Source organism: Bos mutus, chromosome 5, assembly GCF_027580195.1.
Source record: "Bos mutus isolate GX-2022 chromosome 5, NWIPB_WYAK_1.1, whole genome shotgun sequence".
NCBI classification, from domain to species: Eukaryota; Metazoa; Chordata; class Mammalia; order Artiodactyla; family Bovidae; genus Bos; species Bos mutus.
The window spans coordinates 74,001,981-74,029,787 of NC_091621.1; the positions used below are offsets into that span (position 1 = coordinate 74,001,981).

General features: G+C 43.7%; 1 protein-coding gene across 1 annotated transcript in view; it reads left to right on the forward strand.

Annotated features, from left to right (window-relative positions):
* The window catches only part of A2ML1 (alpha-2-macroglobulin like 1), a 49,448-nt gene that overhangs the window by 13,163 nt on the left and 8,478 nt on the right, over positions 1-27,807 (forward strand). The window contains 20 exon segments of the mRNA XM_070370131.1: positions 921-1,088; positions 2,777-3,001; positions 5,687-5,747; positions 6,282-6,427; positions 7,111-7,260; positions 7,798-7,992; positions 9,529-9,622; positions 10,013-10,133; positions 10,912-11,140; positions 11,684-11,810; positions 13,881-14,002; positions 14,964-15,015; positions 15,376-15,459; positions 18,333-18,509; positions 18,674-18,755; positions 19,532-19,688; positions 22,549-22,623; positions 24,487-24,615; positions 24,617-24,650; positions 26,531-26,745. Coding sequence (XP_070226232.1) covers positions 921-1,088; positions 2,777-3,001; positions 5,687-5,747; positions 6,282-6,427; positions 7,111-7,260; positions 7,798-7,992; positions 9,529-9,622; positions 10,013-10,133; positions 10,912-11,140; positions 11,684-11,810; positions 13,881-14,002; positions 14,964-15,015; positions 15,376-15,459; positions 18,333-18,509; positions 18,674-18,755; positions 19,532-19,688; positions 22,549-22,623; positions 24,487-24,615; positions 24,617-24,650; positions 26,531-26,745 — 2,643 coding nt within the window.

Consider the following 27,807-nt stretch of genomic DNA (forward strand, 5'->3'; position numbering starts at 1 on the left):
GTTGAACACTATAGTATTGTACATATTCAGATCTGTTATTCCTTGGTCATCTGTTCTTTAGACCAAGAGTAGATCCAGACTGTCTTAGAGCCTAAGGATTATACAATTTAGGAGAGGAAGAGGATGCTCTGTAGGAAAATGAAAGCAAAAAAATATACAGAGTTTTGGCAGTGGGGTATGAAAATGAGGGGCCCTGATGTGGCGTGCTGCGATTCATGGGGTCACAAAGAGTCGGACACGACTGAGCGACTGATCTGATCTGATGTTTCCTAAGCCATGTGGCAAATCTACTTCTTTTTTGATCATTCATTTGTTTTTTTAGCATTTTATTTTGTATTGGGGTATAGCTGATTAAAAGTGTTGTGATAATTTCAGGTGAACAGCAAAGGGACTCAGGCATACATATACATGTATCCATTTTCCCCCAAAGCCCCTTCCCATCCACTGTTACATTATGCTGCCACATAACATTGAACAGAGTTCTCTGTGCTATACAGTAGGTTCTTGTTGGTTATCCATTCTAGATATAGCAGAGTGTACATGTGCATTCCAAACTCCCTAACTATTCCTTCCCCACCACAACCTTAAGCTGTGAGCCTCCAAGTCTGTGAGCCTCTGTTTTGTAAGTAGTTCGTTTGTGTCATTTCATTTTAGAGTCCACATATAAGGGATGTTATATGATATTTCTCCTTCTCTGTCTGACTTACTTTACTCAGCATGACAATATCTAGGTCTATCCTATGTGTGGCCAGTCTACTTCTGCTCCAGGTCAAGCTACTTCTGTATGTTTCTCAATTCCTCGTAGATCCTCATTTCCGACTCTTCGCATCACATTTATCTTCTTCTGGACTCTTCCTGAAATGTCTCCTTAGAATTTTGAACATACTCCAAAACTTACTCTAATGACCTTCACCCCTCAGATAAGAGTTAAGGGCCACGATGGCTCCCTCCTCAAGCATCATTCAGTGTATCTGGTGATTCATGGAGAAAATGGAGACATCAACCAGATCCTAACTACTGACAACAATGGCCTCGCTGCCTTCAATCTAGACACGGCTAATTGGAACGGGAAAAGTGTTTCTCTGGAGGTAAGCACTGGGAGTTCCCCTTTCCAGCACAGACCATCTGAAGGAAAACTTCAGAATGTCCTTGTTTCTCTCTCTGCCCTCCCGGTAAGTCCATCACCCCACTTAGTTACCAGTTCTGCCCTCCCCTCGATAGAAAGTTTTTCTTAGACACCACCATTTAAAATTCTCATCAAATAAATGACCCTTCAGATTAAAAAAAAAATTGCTATTTCTATTAATTCATTTTATAACTTAACTGCCTCTCTATCTGGTTCTCTATTTGAAATCAGATTAGGGAGGAAAAAATGGTTCAGAATCATCTTCTTCCTCTTACTCCCCCTTTCCTTCTTCTTATTACTCATAAAAACAGCAAAGAGAATTCTAGATTTTGCACAACTTGAAAGGTTATTTGTACCACTTATCAATTGCTGCTTCACAAACAACTGCAGGGTAATTCCCTGGCTATCCCGTGGTTCGGACATGCTTTCACTGCTGAGGGTGACGGGTTCAATCCCTGATCTGGGAACTAAGAAACCAAAACAAAAAAAACCAAACTACAGAACTTCAGTGTTACACAACAGGAAGTATTTACTGGTCTTGTATCTGGGTAGTCTGATGGCGTCTCTGCCCATCTTGGTGGAGTTCCTTATGTCTGTGGACCAGGTGACTGTAGGCTTGTACTCCACAAGTCTCATGATCTGCGGAGACAGTACAGGTATACCAATGGTTCAGTGGGTAAAGAGTCCACCTGCAATGCAGAAGACACAGGGATGTAGGTTCGATCTCTGGGTCAGGAAGATTCCCCTGGAGGAGGATATAGCATCCCACTTCAGTATTCTTGCCTGAAAAATCCCATGGACAGAGAAGCCTTGGCGGGCTACAGTCCACAGGGTCTCAAAGAATTGGACATGACTGAGTGACTAAGCACATACCCATTCTCATGGCAGTGAAGAGATGCAAAAGCAAAAGACATGCAAGGACTTTTCTGAGCCTCTACTTAGCTCACATATTTGAATATCCATTCCCCAAAACAAGTCACCTGGTGGGTCCACAGTTAGACCAAAAGGGTCTATGATTCCCTGGTAGAGGATGTTGCTATGGGGAAGGAGGAAGAACTATAGCCCATAAGCAAATATGTACTATTTCTGTTGTGACTGATTTGCCTATTTCTGTACTCTAGGCATCACTCAATCACTCCTCTTAGAAACGATTATTTTCAGTCTTTTTTTGTATGTGTGACTGTTGGGCATGTAGGATCTAGTTCCCTGACCGGGGATCAAACCCATGCCCCCTGCATTGGAAGCATGAAGTCTTAACCACTGGACCACCAGGGTAGCCTGATATTGATTGATTGCTTTTCAGTCTTATTATCCTCTGTATCTAGTTTTCTTAGATTTGAGATACATTCTTTAATCTCTTAGTCAAACTTGTCTCTCCTTTGCATCAGTGTGTGAAGGTATATTATCGACAATTTTCTATTACCTGACAGCTATATATCAGCCCTTACTTTATACCCTGACATACCAAAATGTTGCTGCAAGTCACCACTATTATGGAGTCCTCAAACATTCTTGGTTGGACCTCTAGCGAAATATCTACACGCCACTGTTAGGGAGAACAGATTTGAGAATCACAACAGCCCTACCGGGTTGATATAGTTGGGGTACATGCCTTTAAAGGTCTTTTTTTTCTCTCTCTCTCTTTCTCAGGGAAGGTTCCAATTGGTAGAAACACATGATCCAAAGCAAGTGCCTCGTTACTACCAAAATGCCTACCTGCACCTGCAGCCCTTCTACAACCCGACTCGCAGCTTCCTTGGCATCCGTCGACTGAGTGGCATCTTGGAATGTGGCCGGCCCCAGGAAGTGCTGGTGGATTACCACATCGATCCGGCTGATGCAAAGCCTGACCAGGAAATCACCTTCTCCTACTATGTGAGACTGGGAGATGGGGACTGGAAGGAAAGGGAATAAGGACAGTGAGTCAGAGCAAGTGAACAGTCTGGATAGATATAAGACAGGACTTCCCTGGTGGTCCAATGGTTAAGACTGCTCTGCCAATGCAGGGAGTGCAGGTTCAGTCCCTGGGTGGGGGACTAAGATCCCACAGGCCGTGCAGTACAGCCAAAAGAGTTTTGTAGAAAGCTGTAATGCAAGCCATATAGGTAATTTCTAAATCTTTATTTGCCACATTAAAAAATTAAAAGAACAGGGGAAACTAACTTTTAAAGGATATTTTATCTAACCCAACATATGGTCATTTCCACATGAAATCAACATAAAAAATCATTAATTAATATTTTACATTTTTTTGTTTCAACCGTGTAGCAAAGTATGCATTAGAAATTCAAAGTATGTGTCTTATACTTAAAGGAGTTTGGACAAGTCACATTTCAAGGAATCCAGGAGTCATATGCGGAGAAGGCAATGGCACCCCACTCCAGTACTCTTGCCTGGAAAATCTTATGGACAGAGGAGCCTGGTAGGCTGCAGTCCATGGGGTCACTAAGAGTCGGATACGACTGAGCGACTTCACTTTCACTTTTCACTTTCATGCATTGGAAAAGGAAATGGCAACCCACTCCAGTGTTCTTGCCTGGAGAATCCCAGGGACAGGGGAGCCCGATGGGCTGCCGTCTCTGGGGTCGCACAGAGTCAGACACGACTGAAGCGACTTATCAGCAGCAGCAGCAGGAGTCATATGTGCCCAGTGGCTACCATGTTGATATAGGTATAGAAGATGGGAGGACATAGGTAATAAGGAGATTTTGAACAGGACTCCAGGGAAATTGTGTGAGGAAATAATACTAGGAATTAATGAGAAAATGTTGCTGACAAGGGCTGAAAGGGAGCTGGGTGGGTGGATGGGAGGGAGACTGAGGAGAGGATGTGGACTCAGAATAAATTTCCTTATGTGTTTCATTGGTCAGTGTTTTAAAATAGATAATATAGGGTTAACTTTGATAGCAACTTTGCTGGAGAAATATGATTACAACTTGTGGTCTGGAAAAAATGTATAAAGACAAGCAGTTTGGTGCCTTGCCTGGTGGTCCAGTGGTTAAGAATCTGAGCTTCCACTGCAAGGGGCATGGGTTTGATCCCTGGTCAGGGAAGTAAGATCCTGCGTGCCCTGCTGTGCGGCCAAAAAAACCCCCCAAAACAAAAAGAAAAACCAAGACTAACAGTTTTACTGGTCACCCTGAGTCCAACTCCCCAGGAAGTCCTCAAGAACTGGACTCCTGTGAACCTTGGGTTTGATGGTCCAGAGTTTTTTATTCCCTTATCATCTTCTTAAAGTCTCTGAAAGACTTTCTCCCCCTAAATCATTTCAGTGTCTCCATCAATCTAAAACAATCATCCAAATGACAAAATGAGGAGGGGTGGGTGGGAAATAATAAGGCAGAGTTATAATATATGTACTGAGTTCAGGACAGAAGTGTGGGAGGCTTACGAGAAAAGTGGAATTGGAGCAGATCAGTGCGGACTTGACTGAAGCTTGAGGAGCTGGCCTACTTAGAAACCATTGCACGGAGTTCATTTTCAGGGGAGAGTGAACAGGAAGGGAGAGATAAAAAGAGATTTCTTGCCAGAAAGTCAAATGTCAGAGGACTCAAGACAGTTTAAGATGTATTCATTTCCACTGAATTCTTTAAAAAATTTTTTATTTATATATAGTTGATCTACAATGTGTTAGTTTCAAGTATTCAATTACACACACACACATATGTATATATATTCTTTTTCAGATTCTCTTCCCTTAGAGGTTATTACAGAGTATTGAGTAGAGTTCCCTATGCTATACAGTAGGTCCTTGTTGCTTATTTATTTTATATATAGTAGTGTGTATATATTAATCCCAAATTTCCAATTTATCCCCAACCCCCCCACCTTTAACTTCCACTGAATTTTGAATTGAGTGATAATTTTTTTTTAAGTTGTAAAAACAGAAACAGACTCACAGAAATAGGGAACAGATTTGTGGTTGCCAAGGGGGAAGAGACTTGTGGGAGGGATAGATTGGGTGTTTGGGATTAGCAGATCCAAACTATTACATATAGAATGGATAAACAACAAGGTCCTATTGTACAGCACAGGGAACTATATCCAATCTCCTGGGATAACCATAATGGAAAAGAATATTAAAAAAAGAATGTATATATGTGTATAACTGAGTCACTCGGCTGTCCAGCAGAGATTGGCACAACATTATAAATCAACTGTACTTCAGTAGAAAAAAAATGTTTTTTAAAAAAGGTCGTAAGGATGGATTTTAGTGGACATTATGTTACAGGGATCATAAAAGAATAAAACCTAGAGATCTTCAAGAAATGGTGTCAGCTATCTGTTGTGAAGAATGGTTTCTGGTTCCAAAGCCATGGTGGCTTGTGTCTCCTCCCACCCACCCCTGGTCCTTTGCAGACCCCCAACTGGAGGAAGAGTCATCAGGATTCTGGGTACCATCCAACATTTGACAAACTGAAGGATGCTCCACAAAGTACTTACCTGGACTCTTGAACTATGAAAGAAGCCTCTCCTTACAGAGAGATGTAAGGATTGGACCAAGGCTAAACTCCTCTAACTTCTATGTTGTTGATGATTTTTATTTTTTCTCTTCTTTAGTTAATAGGGAAAGGAAATTTGGAGATGGAGGGGCAGAAACACCTGAAGTCCAGGATGAAAGGTGAGTGTTCATGAATCTCTTGGGAGACTTAAACTTTAAATTTCCAGTTGAATTGGTTTATAATGCTTTTCAGATCTCCTTTGTGGTAGTTTCCTTCTACTTTTTTGTATATTCATTCTATTAATTTTTGAGAGTTTGATATTGAAACTCCAACTGAAAATCTTCATTTATCTACTTAAAAATACTTGCAATATATAGTGGAACTACATGTAACTTCATTCTGTGTTTTCCAAGTCTCCTGTAAATTTACATTACATTTGTAATGTAAAATTGTTTTTACATTAATTCAACAAACAAAAAAGAAAGAAAGAAAAAAAAAGAGAGACAAGAAAAAACTTTAAACTTCTAGAAAACAGTTCTTATACTAGAAGCAAGAGCAGGAGTAGCAAGAACAGAACAATAACCACAGATCAGAAAAATGAGGAACAACTTGCCCGTGGCTGGCTCAGGGAGAAGTGCAGACACAGGTTGGATGTCATTGGTACACATAAGAGCGTGTACTCTTATGCCTGAAGATCCCCTCTTCTCTTTCAGGACTGAAAGGCTCCTTCTCTCTCCCACTGGTCTTCAACTCTAGATTAGCCCCTGATCCTTCCCTGGTGGTCTACGCCGTTTTTCCCAATGGAGGTGTCATAGCAGACAAAATCCAGTTCTCAGTGGAGATGTGCTTTGACAATCAGGTAAAATGGCAGTTAAGGCGGTTGAAGGAAAGGTCTGGGCAGAGAGAGGGAGCTTGTGTATCCTGGGCGTGGAGGGAGATAAGACAAGGCCACTAGGGAAGGCAGGGGATAATGTTGAAGCTGGATGTCATGTTCTGTATCTTTAGCATGGTTTGTTGAACTGTCTCTCCTTCTTCTTTTAAAAGGTCATGCTGGGAAGTCACATGTTCTGTAGATCTATTCCATAAATTCTCTTTCTACTTTCTGTCTTTTAAACTTCCTGTATTATTCTACTGTGCTTCTTACTTTTTCCAACTGTATCACAAGACACTGCTTCTAAAGGGCAAGACTTTACAAAGAAAAATCAGTATAAAAGTGAAGGACTCGGGGGAATTCTCTGGCAGTCCACTGGTTGAGACTTCATCTTCCAATGCTGGGGGTTTGGGTTCAATCCCTGGTCAAGGAGTTAAAATCCCACATTCTTCATGGCCAAAAAAACAAAATATTAAACAGAAGCAATATTGTAACAAATTCAATAAAGACTTTAAAAATAATCCACATCAAAAAAAAAAAAAGACAAAGTGACCCTTAAAAAAAAAGTGAAGGAGTGGGCTAGGGACCATACTTAGGGCATATGGCTGATGACTGTTTCTCTTCCTCTCTAGCCTGACCTGATCCCCATGTTGTCCTTTTCTCTACCCCAGGTTTCCCTTGGCTTCTCACCTTCCCAGCAGCTTCCAGGAGCAGATGTGGACCTCCAGCTGCGGGCAGCCCCTGGGTCCCTGTGTGCAGTCCGGGCCGTGGATGAGAGTGTCTTGCTGCTTAGACCAGAGAGCGAACTGAGCAATAGCTCGGTGAGTGGTCTGCTGACATGGCAGGGGTCGACAGAGAAGATAGACTGGCTGCATCAGGATAAGAGATGGATTCCAGGGAGCAGGAAAGAGAGTCTCAGGGAAACAGTGCCTCACACAAGGGGGAGGCAAAGCTGGTGTGGACATGAAGGTAGAAATGATGATATGGGAAATTCCTGGAAATCCAGTGTTTAGGACTCAGGGCTTTCACTCCTAGGTCCCAGGTTCAATCCCTGGTCAGGGAGCTAAGATCCTGCCAGCTGCTTGGCATGCCCCAGCCCCCGAAAAACACGATATGAGAAGGGCATGGTTAATATGATCATAGGGATCAGAAAAGATGAAATAGGAGATAAAGATCAGATTATGAGAAAAGATGAACTAGAGGAAGGGACTTAGGATGAAAGGAATTCTGGAGTAATGAAGACAAAGAATACAAAGACAGTAAACTGTGCCACAGAATCTGAGAGAAGTGATTTCACTGTGTCAATATTTCATTTGCTTAAGAAAAAAAGATTAATTTCCTTTCCTGTCTTTTCTCAGGTCTATGGGATGTTCCCATTCTGGTACAATCACTACCCCTATCAGGTGGCTGAATACGATGAGTGTCCAGGGTTTGATGGTTGGAACGTTCCACAGCCCCTTATTCAGCCAGTGCTCGAGGAGCGTTGGAACAATCGTCTTGTCATGTGGAGGCCTTGGATCTCTGAAAAAACAGACCTTTTCAGTTTGTTCCAGGTGGATGTTCTTACCCATTTTGTTCTCATAGAAACAATGGTGGTGGGAGGGGGAAAGGAAAGTCCATATCGACAAAAGCATGTGGGCTCAGGTGGGCACTGACAGGGGCAAAATCTTGAAAGAAACTCCTGGTGGGCAAGGAGCCTCTCTTGGTTCTTATGCTTGAAGAAGTTTCCCACATGTGAGGCTATATACCTATCCTCTCTCTGGGGTCTGCAAACATTGACTTCCATGGGATCAGTACAGAAGGAAAACACACACACACACACACACACACACACACACACACACACAAAGAAAGGTAGACCAGAAGTCTCCTATTACGAAAGATTTTGCATTTATTTTATCAGCAAAGTTTTGGAATGCTTTGGCCTATGTCTGGCCATTGATTCTCTGAGGTCCAGAAGCAGGTCTTGTTCAATCTTTTTGTTCTCTCTAATACTTTATCCTTCAATATATTTTTGAGCCTGATCCACTCAATATATTTTTATTTAATTGATCAAGCTGATATGGTCTCTGCCCTCAGAAAATTCATTTCAAATCAAATAATAAGGATACAGTGACTAATATTCGGAAGAAGTATTAAACATATCGAACAATGAAGTAAGTGGAATACTACTATTTAGCCAAAAAAAGAATGAAATCTTGTCACTTGCAACAACCTGGATGGACCTTGAGGGCATTATGCTAAGTGAAATAAGTCAGATGGAGAAAGACAAACCTTGTATGATCTCACTTATACTTGGAATTTAAAAACAACAGTTAACAACAGACTCGTAGATACAGGAAAGAGACTGTAGTTGCCAGAGATGGGAGACAGGGGGCGGGCAACATGGGTAAATGTGTTCAAAGGTGCACGCTTCCAGTTGTGAAATGAACAAGTCTTGGGAATGTAGTGTACAGCGTAGTGACTGTAGCTAGTGATACTGTACGTGGTTGTTTAGTTGCTCAGCCGTCCAACTCTTTTACAACCCTGTGGACTGTAGCCCGCCAGGCTCTTCTGTCATGGGATTTCCCAGGCAAGAATGCTAAAGTGGGGTGCCATTTCCTTCTCCAGGGTGTCTTCCTGACCCAGGGATCAAACTCCTCCATTGCAGGTGGATTCTTTACCTCTGAGCCCCTGGAGAAACCCAATGATACCGTGTAGCATACTTGAAAGTTGCTAAGAGAATAGATCTTAAAAGTCCTCATCACAAGAAAATAATTTTTTGTAATTATGTATGGTAATGGATGTTAACTAGACTTATTGTGATGATCATTCTGCAGAAACGTATGCATATGTGTGTATATACATATGCATAATACATACATATATATATATATAAATACAATGAAATAAGTTTTCACTGAGAGACTTTCATGCTGGCTGGAATAGAAGTGAACCAGTCTTGGTGGTTGGTATAGGTCTCACAATTAGTAGGCAAAGAATGTGTTGGTTCAACCCTTTGAGGGTGAAATTTCTAAGCAGTAGCCCTTGTAGTAAGGGAGAGGACCCCCTCTAACACTTCATTCTCTGGTCCCTTTGGTGCCTATCAGAACATGGGCCTGAAAATACTGTCCAATGCCAAAATCAAGAGGCCAATAGATTGCAGTCACCAGAATTTAAGATACAGCCATACGATGGCTGAAGGTAAGCTGCCTCTGATTCACTGAAATATTTAGAATCATGGAACTCTGAAAGCTCCCTCTTTGCCTCCTCTTCTTGCTCTGAGCCTCTAGCCAGGATGATAATGGATTGTGGGTTATAGATGCAGGCAGTTTCCCCAAGGATTTCACTCTCTTTCTATGGGGAGGGCTTTTGAAGCCTGAAGTTCTTATCTATTCATTCTCTGGGCAAACATCCCCACCTGTCACTTTCCCCAGTAGCCTTGTGACTAGTCAGTTCCTCAGTGGTCCTTCCACCTCATCTATGACTTGCATGTTTTCCGCTTCCCTCTGAATGTCTTCCCTCTACTTTGACTTATTGCGTGACACAATCGAGTGACACCTCTGCTTTTTCCCTTATTCCTGGTCTCCTTAGCAGTGAATGAAGTTCATTCAATGGCTTACAAGAGAGCTCCATTCCAGCCAGTTCAGCCGGAAGAGTCTCAGGTTCGCCAGTACTTTCCAGAGACTTGGCTGTGGGATCTGTTTCCTGTTGGGTAAGTGATACCTCAAAGGTATAATAAGATTATATATATACAGTGTGGAGTCAGGAGAGAGCCCAGACTCAGATAATTTCTAATGAACCCAAGTCTCAAGCCAGAGAATAGTAAGGAAAGATAAGAAAGCCTTCTTAAGTGAACAATGCAAAGAAATGGAGGAAAGCAATAGAATGGGAAAGACTAGAGATCTCTTCAAGAAAACTGGAGATACCAAGGGAACATTTCACACAAAGATGGGCACAATAAAGGACAGAAAGAGCAAGGACCTAACAGAAGCAGAAGAGATTAAGCAGAGGTGGCAAGAATAAACAGAAGTCTCAAGCCAAGAAGGTTTAATGGAAATATGAGAACGTTTTTCTTTCTCTGGATTCTTAAACAATTGTAAACGATCATTCAAAACAAATCCACACATCTTCACATTTGTGCAGTGCAGACAGGGCAGGGCCACACCAACAGAAAGGCACATCTTGATGTTAGTTTGGTTTGTGCTCACTCCTTTCCTGCTTGTCCTGACAAACCATAAGGATGAATATTCTCACAGATTCGGAGGGCACTGGGCTGTCTTACAGATATGTTTACACACATACCGCCTCCCCCAATCCTCAGACACACACTTTTCCCATACTTGTACAGCCTCACCTGAAGACTCACAGTCTGAGATTCACTTAGGCCTCCAGTCCAGTTGCTTCCCTCCCACCCCACCCGCCATGCACAAGAGCAACAAAATAGTCATTTCTGCAGGCGAATTTGTAGCTGAATTCTTGTGTCCTCACAGCTACTCGGGAGAGGAGTCTGTCCACATCACGGTTCCTGACACCATCACCACGTGGAAGGCCATGACTTTCTGCACCTCCCAGTCCAAGGGTTTTGGCCTCTCACCCACTGTTGGAGTGACTGCCTTCAAGCCGTTCTTTGTTGATCTGACGCTCCCTTACTCAGTGGTTCGTGGTGAATCCTTCCGTCTGACTGCCACCATCTTCAATTACCTGAAGAAGTGCATCAGGGTAAGAGCTGGGGATGTAGGAAGCAGGTATCAGCCCCTACACTGGAGGCATACCCATCTCCCCAGAGAAGAAGATGAGACATCAGTGTCTTGGCCCTCCCATCTTCCTAACCTTCTGTGCATTGTCTGCTTTACTCATATCCTTTATTATTTTTTAAAACTTATTTTAGTTAATAGATTTATTTTGGCTGTGCTGGGTCTTTGTTGCCACTTGGGCTCTCTCTGGGAGGCTTTCTCTAGTTGCAGTGAGTGGGGGCTACTCTTCATTGTGGTACGCGAGCTTCTCATTGTGGTGGCCACTCTTGTTTCAGAGCACAGGCTCCACGCGGGCTTTAGTAGTTGTAGCATGAGGGCTCGGTGGTTGTGGCTCCTGGGCTCTAGAGCACAGGTTTGTGGTGCATGACGTCAGTGGCCCCTCGGCACGTGGGATCTTCCCAGACTAGCGATCGAACCTGTATCTGCTGCATTGGCAGGCGGATTCTTAACTGCTGGACCACCAGAGCAGTCCTACTCATATCCTTTATCTTTCAAATATCCTCTTTAGGTTCAGACTAACCTAGCTAAGTCAGAGGAGTACCGAGTGGAAACGCAGACAGACCCTCGGGCCTCCACCTGTCTGTGTGCTGACGAAGCAAAATCCTATCACTGGAACATCACGGCTGTCAAACTGGGTAAGAGCAGGACGTGGCAGGTAGGCCAGGAGAGAACAGAGCTTAGGAATACTACCCTTTCCTCTGCTACATTTGCTTTGTTTTCTCCTTCCTCTCTGTATATTTGCCTCTATTTTTCTCCCTCTTAAGTCTAGGTTATAAATAAATGAGCAAATATTCTTTGATAGATGACTCCAAATTATCCACATCGGACTATTTCAAGTGTGAAAGGGCGAGCTTTTACAATTTATACCAAGGACTTCCCTGGTGGTCCAGTGGGTAAGACTCCACACTCCCAATGACCAAGTTCAATCCCTGGTCTGGGAACTAGATCCCACATGCTGCAGCTGAGTTCACATGCCACAACTAAAAAAATACCCCGTGTGTCCTTCCTGTCACAACGAAGAAGATCAAAGATCCCAGGTGTGGCAACTAAGACCCAGTGCAACCAAATAAATAAATATTTTAAAAATATATTTATGCCAGGACAAGGGATATAGTTTCATGTTACTAGTCAGACACTAACTATGGGCCAGGCATTATCCTAACTGTGTTACATTAATTAGCTCATTTAATCATCATAATTTGGGCTTCCCTCATGGTGCAGTGCGGAGAAGGCAATGGCACCCCACTCCGGTACTCTTGCCTGGAAAATCCCATGGAAGGAGGAGCCTGGTGGGCTGCAGTCCATGCTAAGGGTTGGACACGACTGAGTGACTTCACTTTGACTTTTCACTTTCCTGCACTGGAGAAGGAAATGGCAACCCACTCCAGTGTTCTTGCCTGGAGAATCCCAGGGACGGGGGAGCCTGGTGGGCTGCCGTCTATGGGGTCGCACAGAGTCGGACATGACTGAAGTGACTTAGCAGCATGGTGCAGTGGTAAAGAATCAATCTGCCAGTGCAGGAGACACAAGAGACCCAAGTTCTACCGCTGGGTTGGGAAGATCCCCTGGAGAAGGAAATGGCAACCCACTGTAGTATTCTTGCCTGAAAAATTCCATGGACAGAGGAGCCTGGTGGGCTATAGTCCATGGGATCCCAAAGAGTTGACTGGTCGAGTGCACATGTGGGCACACACACACACATACAATCATCACAATAATCCTTTCAGATGTCATTTGCTCTCAGATTAAATCCTTGCAACTAAAATTGTGATCAATGGGTGAATTAGTGATCTACTGCTGCTTAACAAATTACCCTAAAATTTAGCAGCCTTAAAGAACATTTATTATCACAGTTTCTGTAGGTCAGTGATTGGTATGGTTTAGCTGAGTGCCTCTTGCCCAAGGCCTCTCATGAAGTTCAGCCAGGGCTGTGTTCTCCTCCAAAGATTTGCCCAGGAGAGAACTTTCATCTACAGTTATTCCAGAGCCTCTGATCCTCATGGGCTGTTAGACTGAAGGCTGCAGTTCTTGGCCTCAGGTGTTGGTTGGTGGGCTCCCTCTGTTTCCTAACCCATGGCTCTTCTCACCCGACTGCCTCCTGACATGACAACTGGCTTCGTCCACAGTGAGTGTCTCAAGGGGAAAAGGGAACCCAAGACAGAGCTACAGTCTTTTTTTGGCTGTGCTGGATCTTCATTGCAGCTTGCAGACTAAGTTGCTCTGCAGCATGTGGGAACTGAATTCTCCAGCCAGGGATCGAACCCACGTCTCCTGCACTGGAAGGTGGATTTACAATCACTGGATCACCAAGGAAGTCCCTACAGTCTTTTTTTAACCAATCTCAGAAGTGACATCTCACTGCTTCTGCTCTATCCTCTTCTTTAGAAGTGAATCACTAAATCCAGCCCACAAGCAAGGGGAGAAGATGACAGAGCAGTGTAAATATCAGGATGCAGGGGTTGTCAGGGCCCCTTAGAGGCTGCCTAACACACTAGACCAGCATCAGTGACTCCTGGAAGCTTGTTGGAGCTGCAGACTGTGGGCCACACCCCAGATCCACTGACAGAGCTCTTATTGTAACAAACCAGAGCTGCAGGTGACTTGCATGTATCAAGTTTAAGAAGCAACAGTCTAGTGGGGAAGAGACCTCATTGGTACCTGTGCCAATGGGGCCAATATCTTCCTTTCTCCCTCTTTCTTCTCAGGTCATGTAAACTTCACTATCAGCACAAAGATTCTGAACAGCAATGAACTCTGTGGGGGCCAGAAGGCGTTTGTTCCCCTAAAGGGTGGGAGTGACACACTCATCAAACCAGTTCTGGTCAAGGTGAGTTTTCTGCGGGTCTAGCTTCAGAGGCAAAGGCAGCTACCAAGCCAGGGATGTTCAGCATGTGTCCGACCACATCAGTGAGTCTGTTGCAGCATTCTAAGTCCAGCTGCCATCAGGTAGCTCACCTTTATCCTTCCCTGAGCCATTTCTGCTCTTAAATACTTGATAAACCCATACCGATGGCCTATGAAAGTGTCTAATATAGTACCTATACTTTTTTTTTTTTTTTTAAGAAAGAAATGGAAAATTTTATTCAAGCCAGATTTGAGGATTATACCCTGGAAAGAGCTTCTCAGAAAGCCCTGAGAACTGTCCTGCACTTTGGAAGTCAAGGCACAGTTGCATGAGTTTTCTTTGAGACAGAAGACTGTATATCAAATGATACATTATTGACAATTTACATAATCTGGATATAAGGGTCATCATAGTGGGTCATGTGACCCCTTATAAGATTAAGAAGGAATGTTATCTTTTTTTAAAAAAATTGGAGTATAATTGCTTTACAACGTTGTGTTAGTTTCTGCTGTACAGCAACATGATTCAGCTGTATGTATACATATATCCCCTCCCTCCTACTCCTCCCTCCCACTCCTCTGATACTTGGTACTTTGGAGACATTCAATGAATGTTAGTTTCTCCTATGAAAATCCCTATGTCAGCATTAGCTGCGTCACATCACTATGAATTCCATTGCCCATCCTGTCTCCTAGAAGTGTCCCAAACTTGTCTTTAGCTCTAGCCCAGAAAGAATCTTACTGAGAGGCCCCTCCCTGGGTTGAAAAGGAGTCCTTCTGAATGTCAAAGAGAAGCTCTGTTCTCTCCAGCTGTGAGCGAAGCCCTCGGGGCACAAGCAGGGCCTCTTTTTCCCCATTTCCCTTCCCTTTCTTATCCCTCCAGGGCCACCTGCCCTGATACTCATCTAGTTTTTCTCACCCATCCTTGTCTCTTTTCCTGTCAGCCGGAAGGAGTCCTTGTGGAGAAGACACACAGCTCACTGCTGTGCCCAAAAGGTGGGTGAACACAGAGAGGGGTTGATGTGAGAATTCCCTTAGCAACAGATTTTCTTAGGCAAAAGGAGGAATCTACAGGACAAGAAAAAAATAGGAGAGTCTAGGGGTGCCCTTCCCAGGGGAGCCAACTAGCAGAGAGGCAGGAAAAGAAGAGAAGTCATACAGCACATTATGATGCTGGCTGGAATTTATTTTTTGCAAAGACCGCTATGAATAGTAATAAAAAAATCTACCTCCAACCCACAGAAAGCAGTGGTTACAGAAAACCCCGGGTGATGGCAAGTTTTTCTATGGTTTGGGCTCGAGAAGCCCCACTACTTCCACCTTTCTAGTGTTTTACCCTTTCTCTGCCCCTGACAGGAAAAGTGGCTTCAGAATCTATCTCCCTGGAGGTCCCTGTGGATGTTGTTCCTGATTCAGCCAGGGCTTATGTTGCTGTTCTGGGTAAGCAACCAGAGATTCTTGGCTCAAAAAGGAAAAAGTGGGGCCAGCAGCTGTCAAGGTGTGGTGTGAGTTGAAGCCTATGGACCTACCTGAAGGAAGGTGTGGTAGACTGGAAGAGATGAAGGAAGAAGAGCTTATTTTATAAACTGAGCACATACAGCCTATGCAGTACGGATGGGATTATATAGACATATACCCAGTTAAAAACAGGAATGAGGGACTTTCCCAGTGGTCCAGTGGTTAAGACAGCATGCATCCACTGCAGGGGGCCTGGGTTTGATCCCTGGTTAGGGAACTAAGATCCCACATGCCGTAAGCCAGGACCCAAAAAATAGAGAAACAAAGACAAAAAACAGAAAAGAGACTGGGAAGAGGAAGTTAAAGCTCATTAAGTTTTATATGTATTTAGGTTTAAGTCTATAAACTGAGTAGAAGGGAGACAAAATGTTTGTGGTAACCATTTAAGAATAATAACTTTATCCATTTGAATATAATTTTGGGAAGATTCAACCATGTTTAAAAGGGTATGCCACTTCTTTGGGCAAGAAGAGGGAGCAAGTAGGAAAACATGAGCTTGAAAATTGTAAAATTGTATCAAACTGATTTAGGATCTCAGTTATGCCATTTAATAGCCATGTGACTTTGGATAAGTTAGTGAACGATTTTGGTCCCTCTTTTCCCTTCTGTAAGACAGGGTTAATAACCTACCTCTCAGGATTGGTGTAAAGATTAAATATAATATAATATCAAGTTCCCAGCACAGTATCTAGCACATAGTAGAAGGCTATATGTGTTATTCTTTCTTTACTCTTACCCCCTACCCAGATCCCTTCCAGGTTAAAATGTCCATTTTTTTCTGCATTTGATTCTAATATAGCACTCACCATCCTGAATTATAACTCACTATCTTTTTGTGTCTTCCACACTGCATTGAGGACTCCTTGAGGCTAAGGGTCCTGTCTACTTATTTACTTAAATTTTTTTATTATTTATGTTTTGGCTGCCCTGGACCCTCGTTCCTGCACGGGCTTTCTCTTACTCTCTAGGTGTGGTGCACAGGCTTCTCAGTGTGGTGGGTTCTCTTGTTGCGGAGCACGGGCTCTAGGGTGCCCGGGCTTCAGTAGTTGTGGTGCATGGTCTTAGCTGCCCCGTGGCATGTGGAATCTTCCCATATCAGGGGGATCGATTCCCCACATTGGAAGGTGATTCTTTTTTTTTTTTAAGTGGAGGATAATTGCTTTACAACATTGTGTTGGTTTCTGCCATACAAAATGTGAATCAGTCAAAACTAGGCATATGTCCCCTCCTTCTTGAACCTCCCTCCCATCCCCTACCCCATCCGACCGCTCTAGATTGTCAGAGCACCTGCTTGAGCTCCCTGTGTTATAAATCAACTTCCCACTAGCTCTCTGTTTTACATATGGTAATGTGTATGTTTCAATGGCAGGCAGATTCTTAACCACTGAACCACCGGGGAAGTCCCAAAGGCCATGTCTTTTTCATTTTTGTTCTTGGAGCAGTTCTTGCAGTTGACATTCAGGACATATTTATACATTCAAATTGAGCTCAATGACTGAAATGAAGATGTTCATGAATCACTTACATCAGGCTTCCTGGGTTGTGAAGTATATGGAGGGGTTGGGGAATTTAACGTGGAAAAGCGTGCCAGGAGGATGTGTGTGTCTGAGTGAGACGTGGTGATTCGAAGGGTGATGTAGTTATACGCAGTGGAGGCGCTTAGAGACTGAGACTAAGAATTGCAGGTTTTGGTACATCCCTCATCAGCGTTTTAAAGCCTTGCACTCCTTCAGGTGGCCTATGTATCTGTCTGTGTACTCTAGTACCTTGTACATACCTAATGTTATAGTACTATGTTATAATTGCTTATAATAAGTTAGAATAGTGATGTAGGGACTTGCCGGGTGGTCCAGCAGCCAAGACTCAGAGCTCCTAATGTAGGGGGCCCAAGTTTGATCCCTTGTCAGGGAACTAGATCCCAAGAACTGTGGGACTTCCCTGGTGGTCCAGTGGGTAAGAATCCACCTTCAGTGCAGGGAAAGTGAAATGTGAAAGTGAAATGTGAAATGTGAAAGGATTCTACCAGAATCCTAGAATGGATAGCCTTTCCCTTCTCCAGGGTATCTTCCCAAACCAGGGATGGAACCCAGGTCTCCTGCATTGTAGGCAGATTCTTTACCAGCTGAGCCACAAGGAAAGCCCAAAAATACTGCAGTGGATAGCCTCTCCCTTCTCCAGGGGATCTTCCTGACCCAGGAATCGAACCAGAGTCTCCTGCATTGCAGGCAGATTCTTTACCAACTGAGCTGTCAGGGAATGTGGGTTCAATCCCTGGTCAGAGAACTAAAATCCCACATGTCTCTGGGCAACTAAGCCCACATGCCACAACCAAAGCATAGCCAAAAAAAAGACAGAAGAAAAAAAAGCCAAAACAAAAGAATTGCAGTGTATTGTAATTGCTTGCCCCACTGACTATGGGCTCTTCGAGGTAGAGACTGTTGTCCCTGGGGTCACAGAGTAATGACTCACAAAATGCTAAGTAATATGTGTTTTTTGGAGGGCTTCTCAAGTGGTGCTAGTGGTAAAGAACCCGCCTGCCAATGCTGGAGACATAAGAGATGTGGGTTCCATCCTTGGGTAGAGAAGATCCCCTAGAAGAGGGCATGGCAACCCACTCCAGTATTCTTGCCTGGAAAAATCCCATGAACAGAGGAGCCTGGTGGGCTACAGTCCATGGGTTCTCAAAGAGTCAGACATGACTAAAGCGACTTGGCACACATGTATTCATTGAATGATAACTCTTCAGGGTCCCTGCTTCTCCCACCATCTTCTCTCCCTCTCCTTTTGGACCCCAGGAGACATCATGGGCACAGCCCTGCAGAACCTGGACAACTTGGTGCAGATGCCAATGGGCTGTGGGGAGCAGAACATGGTCTTGTTCGCACCTATCATTTACGTCCTGCAGTACCTGGAGAAGACAGAGCTGCTGACGGAGGAAATCTGGTCTCGAGCAGTGGGCTTCCTGAAGCTGGGTGAGCTGGCTCACCCTTTCTTCTTGGACACTTGCTTTGGGGCCTATGGTTGGGTTATTAAGACACAGGGAATTTTGGTATCTGAAGTGTCCCTTATCCTTGCAAGCCATGGGAGTGTTTTGTGAAGTTATCGCTCTCCTCTAAAACCACATCTGGCTTCCCAGGGTACCAGAGGGAACTGATGTACAAACACAGTAATGGCTCCTACAGCGCCTTTGGGGAGCAAGATGGAAATGGAAACACATGGTAATGTTGCCCAATTCCCAGTGAGTTCTGCTCCCCAGAGCATAATTCCAGAACCCTTTGGAATTATTCCTCTATCCTCCCCTGCACCCCATTCTTGCTTTCTATCCTTTACCACTTAAACATATTTTAAAAATAAATTTTATTTTTTTATTTATGGCCGTGTTGGGTTTCTGTTGCTCTGTGGGCATTCTCTAGTTTTGGTGTGTGGGGTTTCTCTTGTTGTGGTGTGTGGGTTTCTCTTGTGAAGCACAGGCTCTAGGTGTGGGCTCAGCAGCTGTGGTACATGGGCCTTAGTTGCACTGTGGCATGAGGAATCTTCCTGGACCAGGGATGGAACCCCTGTCCCCTGCATTGGCAAGTGGATTCTTATCTGCTGTGCCACCAGGGAAGTCCTCTTCTATCACTTTAATACTATTTATTTCAGCTTCATGTATGGTCAAACCCCTTACCCTTCTCCCTCACCTTGAACCTACCAGTTCTTGTCCCCACGAAGGCCAAGTAAGGCCTCCCTTTTCCAGGCTTACTATGGCATTATGTTTCCTCAACTCCTCTTCTGGAACCACACACCAGAACAAGCTGTAGAACTGTCACACACCCTGGAGGAGGAAATGGCAACCCACTCTAGTATTCTTGCCTGGAGAATCCCATGGACAGTGGAGCCTTGTGGGCTATAGTCCATGGGGTGGCGAAGAGTCGGACACTACTGAATCAACTTAACACATTGAACCCTCACCTAGAAATCTGCCTTAATGTGCATTTCCCTCTTTACCATATAGGCTGACAGCCTTTGTCACCAAATGCTTTGGCCAGGCTCGGCAATTCATCTTCATTGACGACAAGAACATCCAGGATGCTCTTGAGTGGATGGCAGGAAACCAGCTCTCCAGTGGCTGCTACGACAACGTGGGAAAGCTCCTTCAAACATCTATGAAGGTGCGGCCCTGCCCAGGGACCTGGAGTCCCTGAGAAGAACTTGACCTCTGATTGCACAGAATCAAGAGAGTGCTGGCCGGGGTTTGGTTCTTTAGGTCTCTGGCCTGGCTAAGGGGTGACCTTGGTCAATATTCTTAGCCAGTCTGAGCCTGAGCTTCCATGTCTGTAAAATGAGAGAATATACTAGGATATGGTTCTCAAAGTGCGGTCCCCAGGTTCAGCAGTACCGCACCACCTGAGAACTTGTTTGAAATGCTAATTCCAGCTCTCACCCCAGACCTAGTCAGAGGACTCTGGGGGATGTGGGCCAGCATTTGTATTTTAATGTAGCCCTCTGGGTGATTCAAACACTTGCTAAAGTTTGAGGACCACTGGACTAGAAGGTCTCTGAGCATTTTACTGAACTCCCTAAGTATGAAGCAAAGCCATTTGCTCTGGTGGGGATTCCTAGGCAGCCCAGTGCCTTTTTTTTGTTTGTTTTTTTTTATAATTTTGCTATTAAAAAAAAGTAATTATTTGTTTATTTTGGCTGGGCTGGATTTTTGCTGCAGCACAGGCTCAGTAGTCCTACACACAGGTTTAGTTGCCCCAGGGTATGTGGGATCTTAGTTACCCAACCAGGGATCAAACTCACGTCCACTGCATTGGAAGACAGATTCTTAATCCACCAGGGAAGTCCCCAGCCCAGTGTTTATTGTAAGGGGTCTACTCCTTCCAGGCACTATGTACTCCGTTTATTTGATGTTTAATGTTTGTTGTTGTTTAGTTGCTTAGTCGTGTCTGACTCTTTATGACCCCATGGACTGCAACCCTGCCAGGCTCCTCTATCCATGGGATTTCCCATGGGTTGCCATTTCCTTTTCTGGGGGATCTTTCTGACCCAGGGATCGAACCCATGTCTCTTGCATCTCCTGTTTTGGCAGGCAGATTCTTTACCACTGAGCCACCTGGGAAGCCCATTTAATGTTTACAACAAATCAATATGCTAAGTCCTAGCATGGGGCTTCCCAGGTGGCTCAGTGGGTAAAGAATCCACCTGTGATGCAGGAGATGTGAGTTTGATTCCTGGGTTGGGAAGATCCCCTGGAGAGCATGGCAACCCACTCTAGTATTCGTGTCTAGAGAATCTCATGGACAGAGGAACCTGGTGGGGCATAGTCCATAGAGTCACAAAGTGTTGGACACGACTTAAACGACTGAGCACACACACACAAGTCCTGGCATACCATTTTTAATTCCATTTTACAGATGAAGAAACTAGGTGCAGGGGTTAAGTAAAGTGCCCGAGGTGATTGTTTGTGGGCGCAAGACTGTCATTTGAACCCCAGCAGTTGGACTCCAGGGGCATTGCTCGCCTCCATTCACTGCAATGCCTGACCCCTCCCAACACAGGGTGAGGTGCTGGGGTGTGAGTAGCTCTTGTTCGATTCAGAACAGATCCAGTGAAAGAAAGACTGAACCAACTTTCCTGGAGGGATCATTATTGCTATTCCAGGCCCTGGATTAAAAATCTTGAGTGTTGAAAACAAAATCTTTGTATGATTCATTAGTATTCCTTATGCAAGGTCCTTGCAGTGTCCCCCATATGTATAGTACAAGCCTGGATGTGACTAGAACAAGATTCTAGAGGTTTTTCCTCCTCCTATCTTACCAGAGCTGGCCAGTCTGTCAAGAAACACATCATTCGTCTTGTCAAGTTTGGTGGTTTGGTCCTTAGCGGGAGCTCTGGACTTCAACTCCTTGGGCTCAAATCCCAGCCCTTCAGCTTATTAGTTGTGTATTCTTGAACAAACTATTTCACCTTTTTAAGTGTTTGTTCTTTTATCTATTGAACAAAGATCATAATTTAGATTATATATTTTTTTAAAGAAAAGACTAATATTCTTCTGTGAACGTCATTAATCAAGGACAGGTGTCACCGAATGTCTCCTGGAAAAGAGGCTGGGCTTTGTGCCACTTGAGGAGAACATTCATCTGGGGAGGCTCAGATTCAGTAAAAACCTGAGAATAAGAAATTCTCAGATTCTTCGTATCCCCTGCTTCCTTCTTTAAAAAAAAAAAAAATCTGTTATGCTTCGTAACCACTTCTCTTGGGTTTCCTAAATACCCACTCAGAGCTGAAGACCTCATGTTACTTCTTGAAGGTTACTTGAAGGTCACTGTTGGAGGCTGTGCGTCACTGAAGTCCCTCCAGTCCTCCTCCCCGCGCCCACCCACTGTCTGTCCTGGAGTCTTGAGGTCGAGTCAGCCTGTGGAAAGGAGCACTTTTTATTTTAATTCAAAAATTGAGGAGTGGAATGGGGTGGGAGGTGGGACAGAGGTTCAACAGGGAGGGAACATATGTATACCTATGACTGATTCATGTTGATGTATGGCAGAAACTAACACAATATTGTTAAGCAATTATCCTTCAGGTAAAAAATAATAATAAATAAAAAATTTTGTTTTAATTGGAAGATAATTGCTTTACAGTGTTGTGTTAGCTTTTGCTGTACAACAGTGGGAATTAGGTACATGAGTATGTAAGTCCCCTCCCTCTTGAGCCTTCCTTCTACCTCCCTCCCACCCTCCCACCCCCATCTCACTCCTTTAGGTCATCACAGAGCACTGAGCTGAGCTCCCTGTGCTATACAGCAGCTTCCCACTAGTTATGTATTTTACACAAACTAGTGTATTATATGTCAATGCTACTCTCCCAATTCATCCCACCCTTCCCCTGCCCCTGTGTCCACATGTCCATTCCCTGCATCTGCTAATTCATCTGTTCAGAGGGGACACCTTTTTGTAGTTTGTAGTTTGCACACAATTTTTGCATGTGCTGGCTGCAGCCTTGACTTCCTGTCTCCCTTTCTCCTTCCAGGGTGGAGTTGATGATGAGGTCTCCTTGACTGCCTACATTACAGCTGCATTGTTGGAAATGGGCAAGACCACAGATGTGAGTTTCTCTAGCGCCTCCCCTTGACACTCTCCGGATCATGCCTATTTCTAGAGAAAGTTACCTAGTTTTGTCCCTCTCCAGCCAATAAAGGACAGAAATGATAGGGACCTAACAGAAGCAGAAGCTATTAAGAAGAGGTGGCAAGAATACACAGAAGAACTATACAAAAAAGATCTTCATGACCCAGATAATCACGATGGTGTGATCACTCACCTAGAACTAGACATCCTGGAATGTGAAGTCAAGTGCGCCTTAGGAAGCATCACTACGAACAAAGCTAGTGGAGGTGATGGAATTCCAGTTGAACTATTCCAAATCCTGAAAGATGATGCTGTGAAAGTGCTGCATTCAATATGCCAGCAAATTTGGAAAACTGAGCAGTGGCCAAGGGACTGGAAAAGCTCAGTTTTCATTCCAATCCCAAAGAAAGGCAATGCCAAAGAATGCTCAAACTACCGCACAATTGCACTCATCTCACACACTAGTAAAGTGATGCTTAAAATTCTCCAAGCCAGGCTTCAGCAATACATGAACCGTGAACTTCCAGATGTTCAAGCTGGTTTTAGAAAAAGCAGAGGAACCAGAGATCAAATTGCCAACATCCACTGGACCATTGAAAAAGCAAAAGAGTTCCAGAAAAACATCTATTTCTGCTTTATTGACTATGCCAAAGCCTTTGACTGTGTGGATCACAATAAACTGTGGAAAATTCTGCAAGAGATGGGAATACCAGACCACCTGACCTGCCTCTTGAGAAACCTGTATACAGGTCGGGAAGCAACAGTTAGAACTTTTGCTTGGAACATGCAACAACAGACTGGTTCCAAATTAGGAAAGGAGTAGGTCAAGGCTGTATATTGTCACCCTGTTTATTTAACTTATATGCAGAGTACATCATGAGAAATGCTGGGCTGGAGGAAGCATAAGCTGGAATCAAGATTGCCGGGAGAAATATGAATAACCTCAGATATGCAAATGACACCACCCTTAGGGCAGAAAGTGAAGAAGAACTAAAGAGCCTCTTGATGAAAGTGAAAGAGGAGCATGAAAAAGTTGGCTTAAAGCTCAACATTCAGAAAACGAAGATCATGGCATCCGGTCCCATCACTTCATGGCAAATAGATGGGGAAACAGTGGAGACAGTGGCTAACTTTATTTTTCTGGGCTCCAAAATCACTGCAGATGGTGATTGCAGCCGTGAAATTAAAAGACACTTACTCCTTGGAAGGAAAGTTATGACCAACCTAGACAGCATATTAAAAAGCTGTCATGAAAAGAGACATTACTTTGTCAACAAAGGTCCGTCTAGTCAAGGCTATGGTTTTTCCAGTGGTCATGTATGGATGTGAGAGTTGGACTTTAAAGAATACTGAGTGCTGAATAATTGATGCTTTTGAACTGTGGTGTTGGAGAAGACTCTTGAGAGTCCCTTTGACTGCAAGGAGATCCAACTAGTCCATCCTAAAGGAGATCAGTCCTGGGTGTTCTTTGGAAGGAATGATGCTAAAGCTGAAACTCCAGTACTTTGGCCACCTGAAGCGAAGAGCTGACTCATTTGAAAAGACCCTGATGCTGGGGAAGATTGAGGGCAGGAGGAGAAGGGGACGACAGAGGATGAGATGGTTGGATGGCATCACTGACTCAATGGACATGGGTTTGGGTGGACTCTGGGGGTTGGTGATGGACAGGGAGGCCTGGCTTGCTGTGGTGTATGGGGTCGCAAAGAGTCAGACACGACTGAGTGACTGAACTCAGAACCGAGAGCCTTTTAAACTGAAAGGAGAGTATGGTGACTTCCTTATCACCTCCACTTTTTAAAGGAATGCCTTCTAAATTCAGTTCTTTATCTTTACCTTCCAGGACCCAATGGTGAGTCAGGGGCTGCAGTGTGTCAAGAGTTCTGTTTCCTCTACCACCAACCTGTACACACAGGCCCTCCTTGCTTATACGTTCTCTCTGGCTGGAAACATGAACATCAGAAACATTCTTCTTGAAAAAGCTAGATCAACAGGCTATTGTCTCAGGTATGTTGGCCATGTTAGCTTTTGCTTTGTTTTTTGCCACGCTGCATAGTATGCAGAACTTCCCAGACCAGGGATCAAACCCACTTGGATGCCAGGGAAGTCCTTTTCATTTTTTGTCCTGATGTGTGGCTTGCAGGATCTTAGTTCCCTGACCAGGGATCGAACCCAGGTCTAAAACAGTGAACCCAGGTCTAAAAAGCTCTGAGTCCCAACCACTGGACTCCCACGGAAGTTCCAGTTTTTTTGAAATTGTGAAAAGATGTGAAAAATTTCCCTAGTCTCTGTAGTCGCGCACATGTTCAGTTCTAGGATTCATTTTAGTAAAAGTTAAGTCATAAAATCACTACTAAGAGTTTTGTGGGAAAACCCCTGAAAGTCCTCAAAGAGCATGTTATATTTTTAACATGAAGAGAAAATAGATGGTAGAAGCAGGTCAGAAAATGTACTGGCATTGGAGAATCCCTAGTTTAACAGTTCTTTGGTGTAAAGCTACTGAGGCTGATGGGGTAAGATGAACTTAGAGATTTCTCGAGGTCCTTCTCAAACTTTGGATGTATTTAAGAATAATTTGCAATATTCTGGGAATTTGCTATTGGTCCAGTGGCTAAGACTCAGCACTTTTACTACTCTAAGATCCCTAAGATCCTGCAAGCCCTGTGGCATGGCCAAAAAAAATTAGATATTCTAACAGATCTTGTAAATAAAATATTAATGCTCTTTATTTAAAATTATACTTCCAGGCATAAATTTAATCTCAGCTTTCATTTATACAAGTGTCATTGCTGAATTGTCCTCTCATCAGGGCTCTGGGTAGATATTTGGCCTGTGTATAAGCAACTCCAGTCCTGGAACGGGGGTCTCAGACAGTGGGTGGAGTTATACCTGCTCAGGTATATATCAACTTAATGTAATCATATTTTGCTCATTATCTTGCATTGTAGGCTCACATGTTTTCTTTTGTTCTTCCACTTAGATTATCTCCTTTGGGCTATGTATTTATTATTTCTGAACTTATATATTTATATTAAAAATTTATTTTTTGGCTGTGTCAGGTCTTAGTTGCAGTATGCAGGATTTTTCGTTGAGGCTCACGGACTCTCTAGTTGCAATGTGGGCTTAGTTGCTCTGTGGCATGTAGGACCTTAGTTCCCTGACCAGGATTCGAACATTTGTCCCCAGTGTTGCAAGGCATATTCATAACAACTGGACCACCAGCGAAGTCCCTAAACTTATATTTAATAAGACTTCTAGCTTCCACTCCTCATTTCCACTTGTTGTTCTTTATCTTCAAGTTACCGTTGTGGCTGTCACAGAAATGGGATTTGACCTCATCATCTACTTGCTTGCTCTCATTAGCATTTCTTCTGTGGTTTCTCAGCATTTTTATGCATATTCTCCCATATGTTATCATTTCTGGAGGCATTTATTGATGCTCCCAGCTTCACCCAAGGGAATTCTGTATGGGTGTACACACATGCACACACAGACACAAATTCTTGCATATACATTATGGCCAATAAGTCAGAAGATTTGAGAAATATTTTTTTCTGACTGATGATTACTTTTTGGTTGTTACTTTCTCTGATTTGGGGCTTCCCAGGTGGCTCAGCAGTGAAGAATCCACCTGCCAGTGAAGGAGATGTGGGTTCGATCCCTGGGTGGGGAAGAGCCCCTCAAAAAGGAAATGGCAACCCATTACAGTATTCTTGCCTGGAGAATTCCATGGACAGAGGAGCCTGGTGGGCTACAGTCCACAGGGTCACACAGAGTCAGACATGACTGAAGCAACTTGGCACACTTGGTGCACACACATTTACAAAGTGAAAATAGGCAAGTCATTTCCTTCCAAGACTTTCCTAATCATGCGTTTTTCTCCATAGGAGAGTCCATTCACTGGAGCCAGAAACCTGCTCCGACTTCAGATACCAGCCCTTGGTCTCAGCCTGAGGCTGTGGATGTGGAACTCACGGCCTATGTATTACTGACCTTGCTTAGCAAAGACGACCTGACTCAAAAGGAGCTAGGCAAGGCCACCAGCATAGTGGCTTGGTTGACCAAGCAGCAAAATGCATATGGGGGCTTCTCTTCCACTCAGGTAAATAGCTTGTTCTTATGCCATTTATCAGGTAGGATTGGATCCCACATGGAGAGAGAGGAAAAACGATCACCCTTGCCCTCTAGGTCTGGGGACTAATCATTCTACAGCAAGGGAGAAAAATCATGTTTGAAAAAGACATAGAAGGATTCATAAAATTAGGTCATATGAGCACACAAATAGTACTATACGTATTTAAGTCTTACTTTGTAGAGTATGAAACATCACAAGATCCATGTTTTACATGTAAAGAGGACATGTATAATTATGGCTAAATTTACATAGTCACAAATTGGAAAGCCAGTTATGGGGTCTGTAAGCATAAAGGCATGACTTTATGGGCATACCTCCTTCTTCTATTTCAAGTATTAGAAATCTGGTAAGACATAGTCTTTAAAAAGTTTACAATCTAGAAGGAAAGCTAGGAAAAGTTGTATATACTACAAAGTAGGATCTGTCTTATTCCCAGATGATGAAAAGATTGTCACATGGCATAATGGTTAAGGGGCTTCCCAGGTGGCTCAGATGGTAAAGAATTCGCCTGCAGTGCAGGAGACCTGGGCTCAATCTCTGGGTTGTGAAGATCCCCTGAAGAAGGGAATGGCAACCCACTCCAGTATTCTTGCCTGGAGAATCTCATGGACAGAGGAGCCTAGCGGGCTTGAGTCCATGGGGTGGCAAAGAGTCAGACATGATTGAATTACTAACACATACACACACAGACACACAATGGCTAAGAAGGCTTGTCCTTCAAGGATGGATTTTCCAAGGATCCCCTGATACCCTGTGTCACAGAAGATCTTTATGCAATTAAATAACTTGGAAGAACATGCAGTTTTTAGGGCTATCAAGCTACTGCTGTTTCCTCCCCAAATAAGGAGACTGCAAAACAGATATTAAACAATGATCCACTCACTCCTAATAATAACCTGTTCGGAAGCTAGGCTTCATTGCTGAGTATAAATACATGAAATTAAACCTGACAACCTATGATGTCTGATAATAACTTGATGGTGATTTTCTATGCAGGTAAGATGTGATTTCTATGTGAGCTTTCCCAGC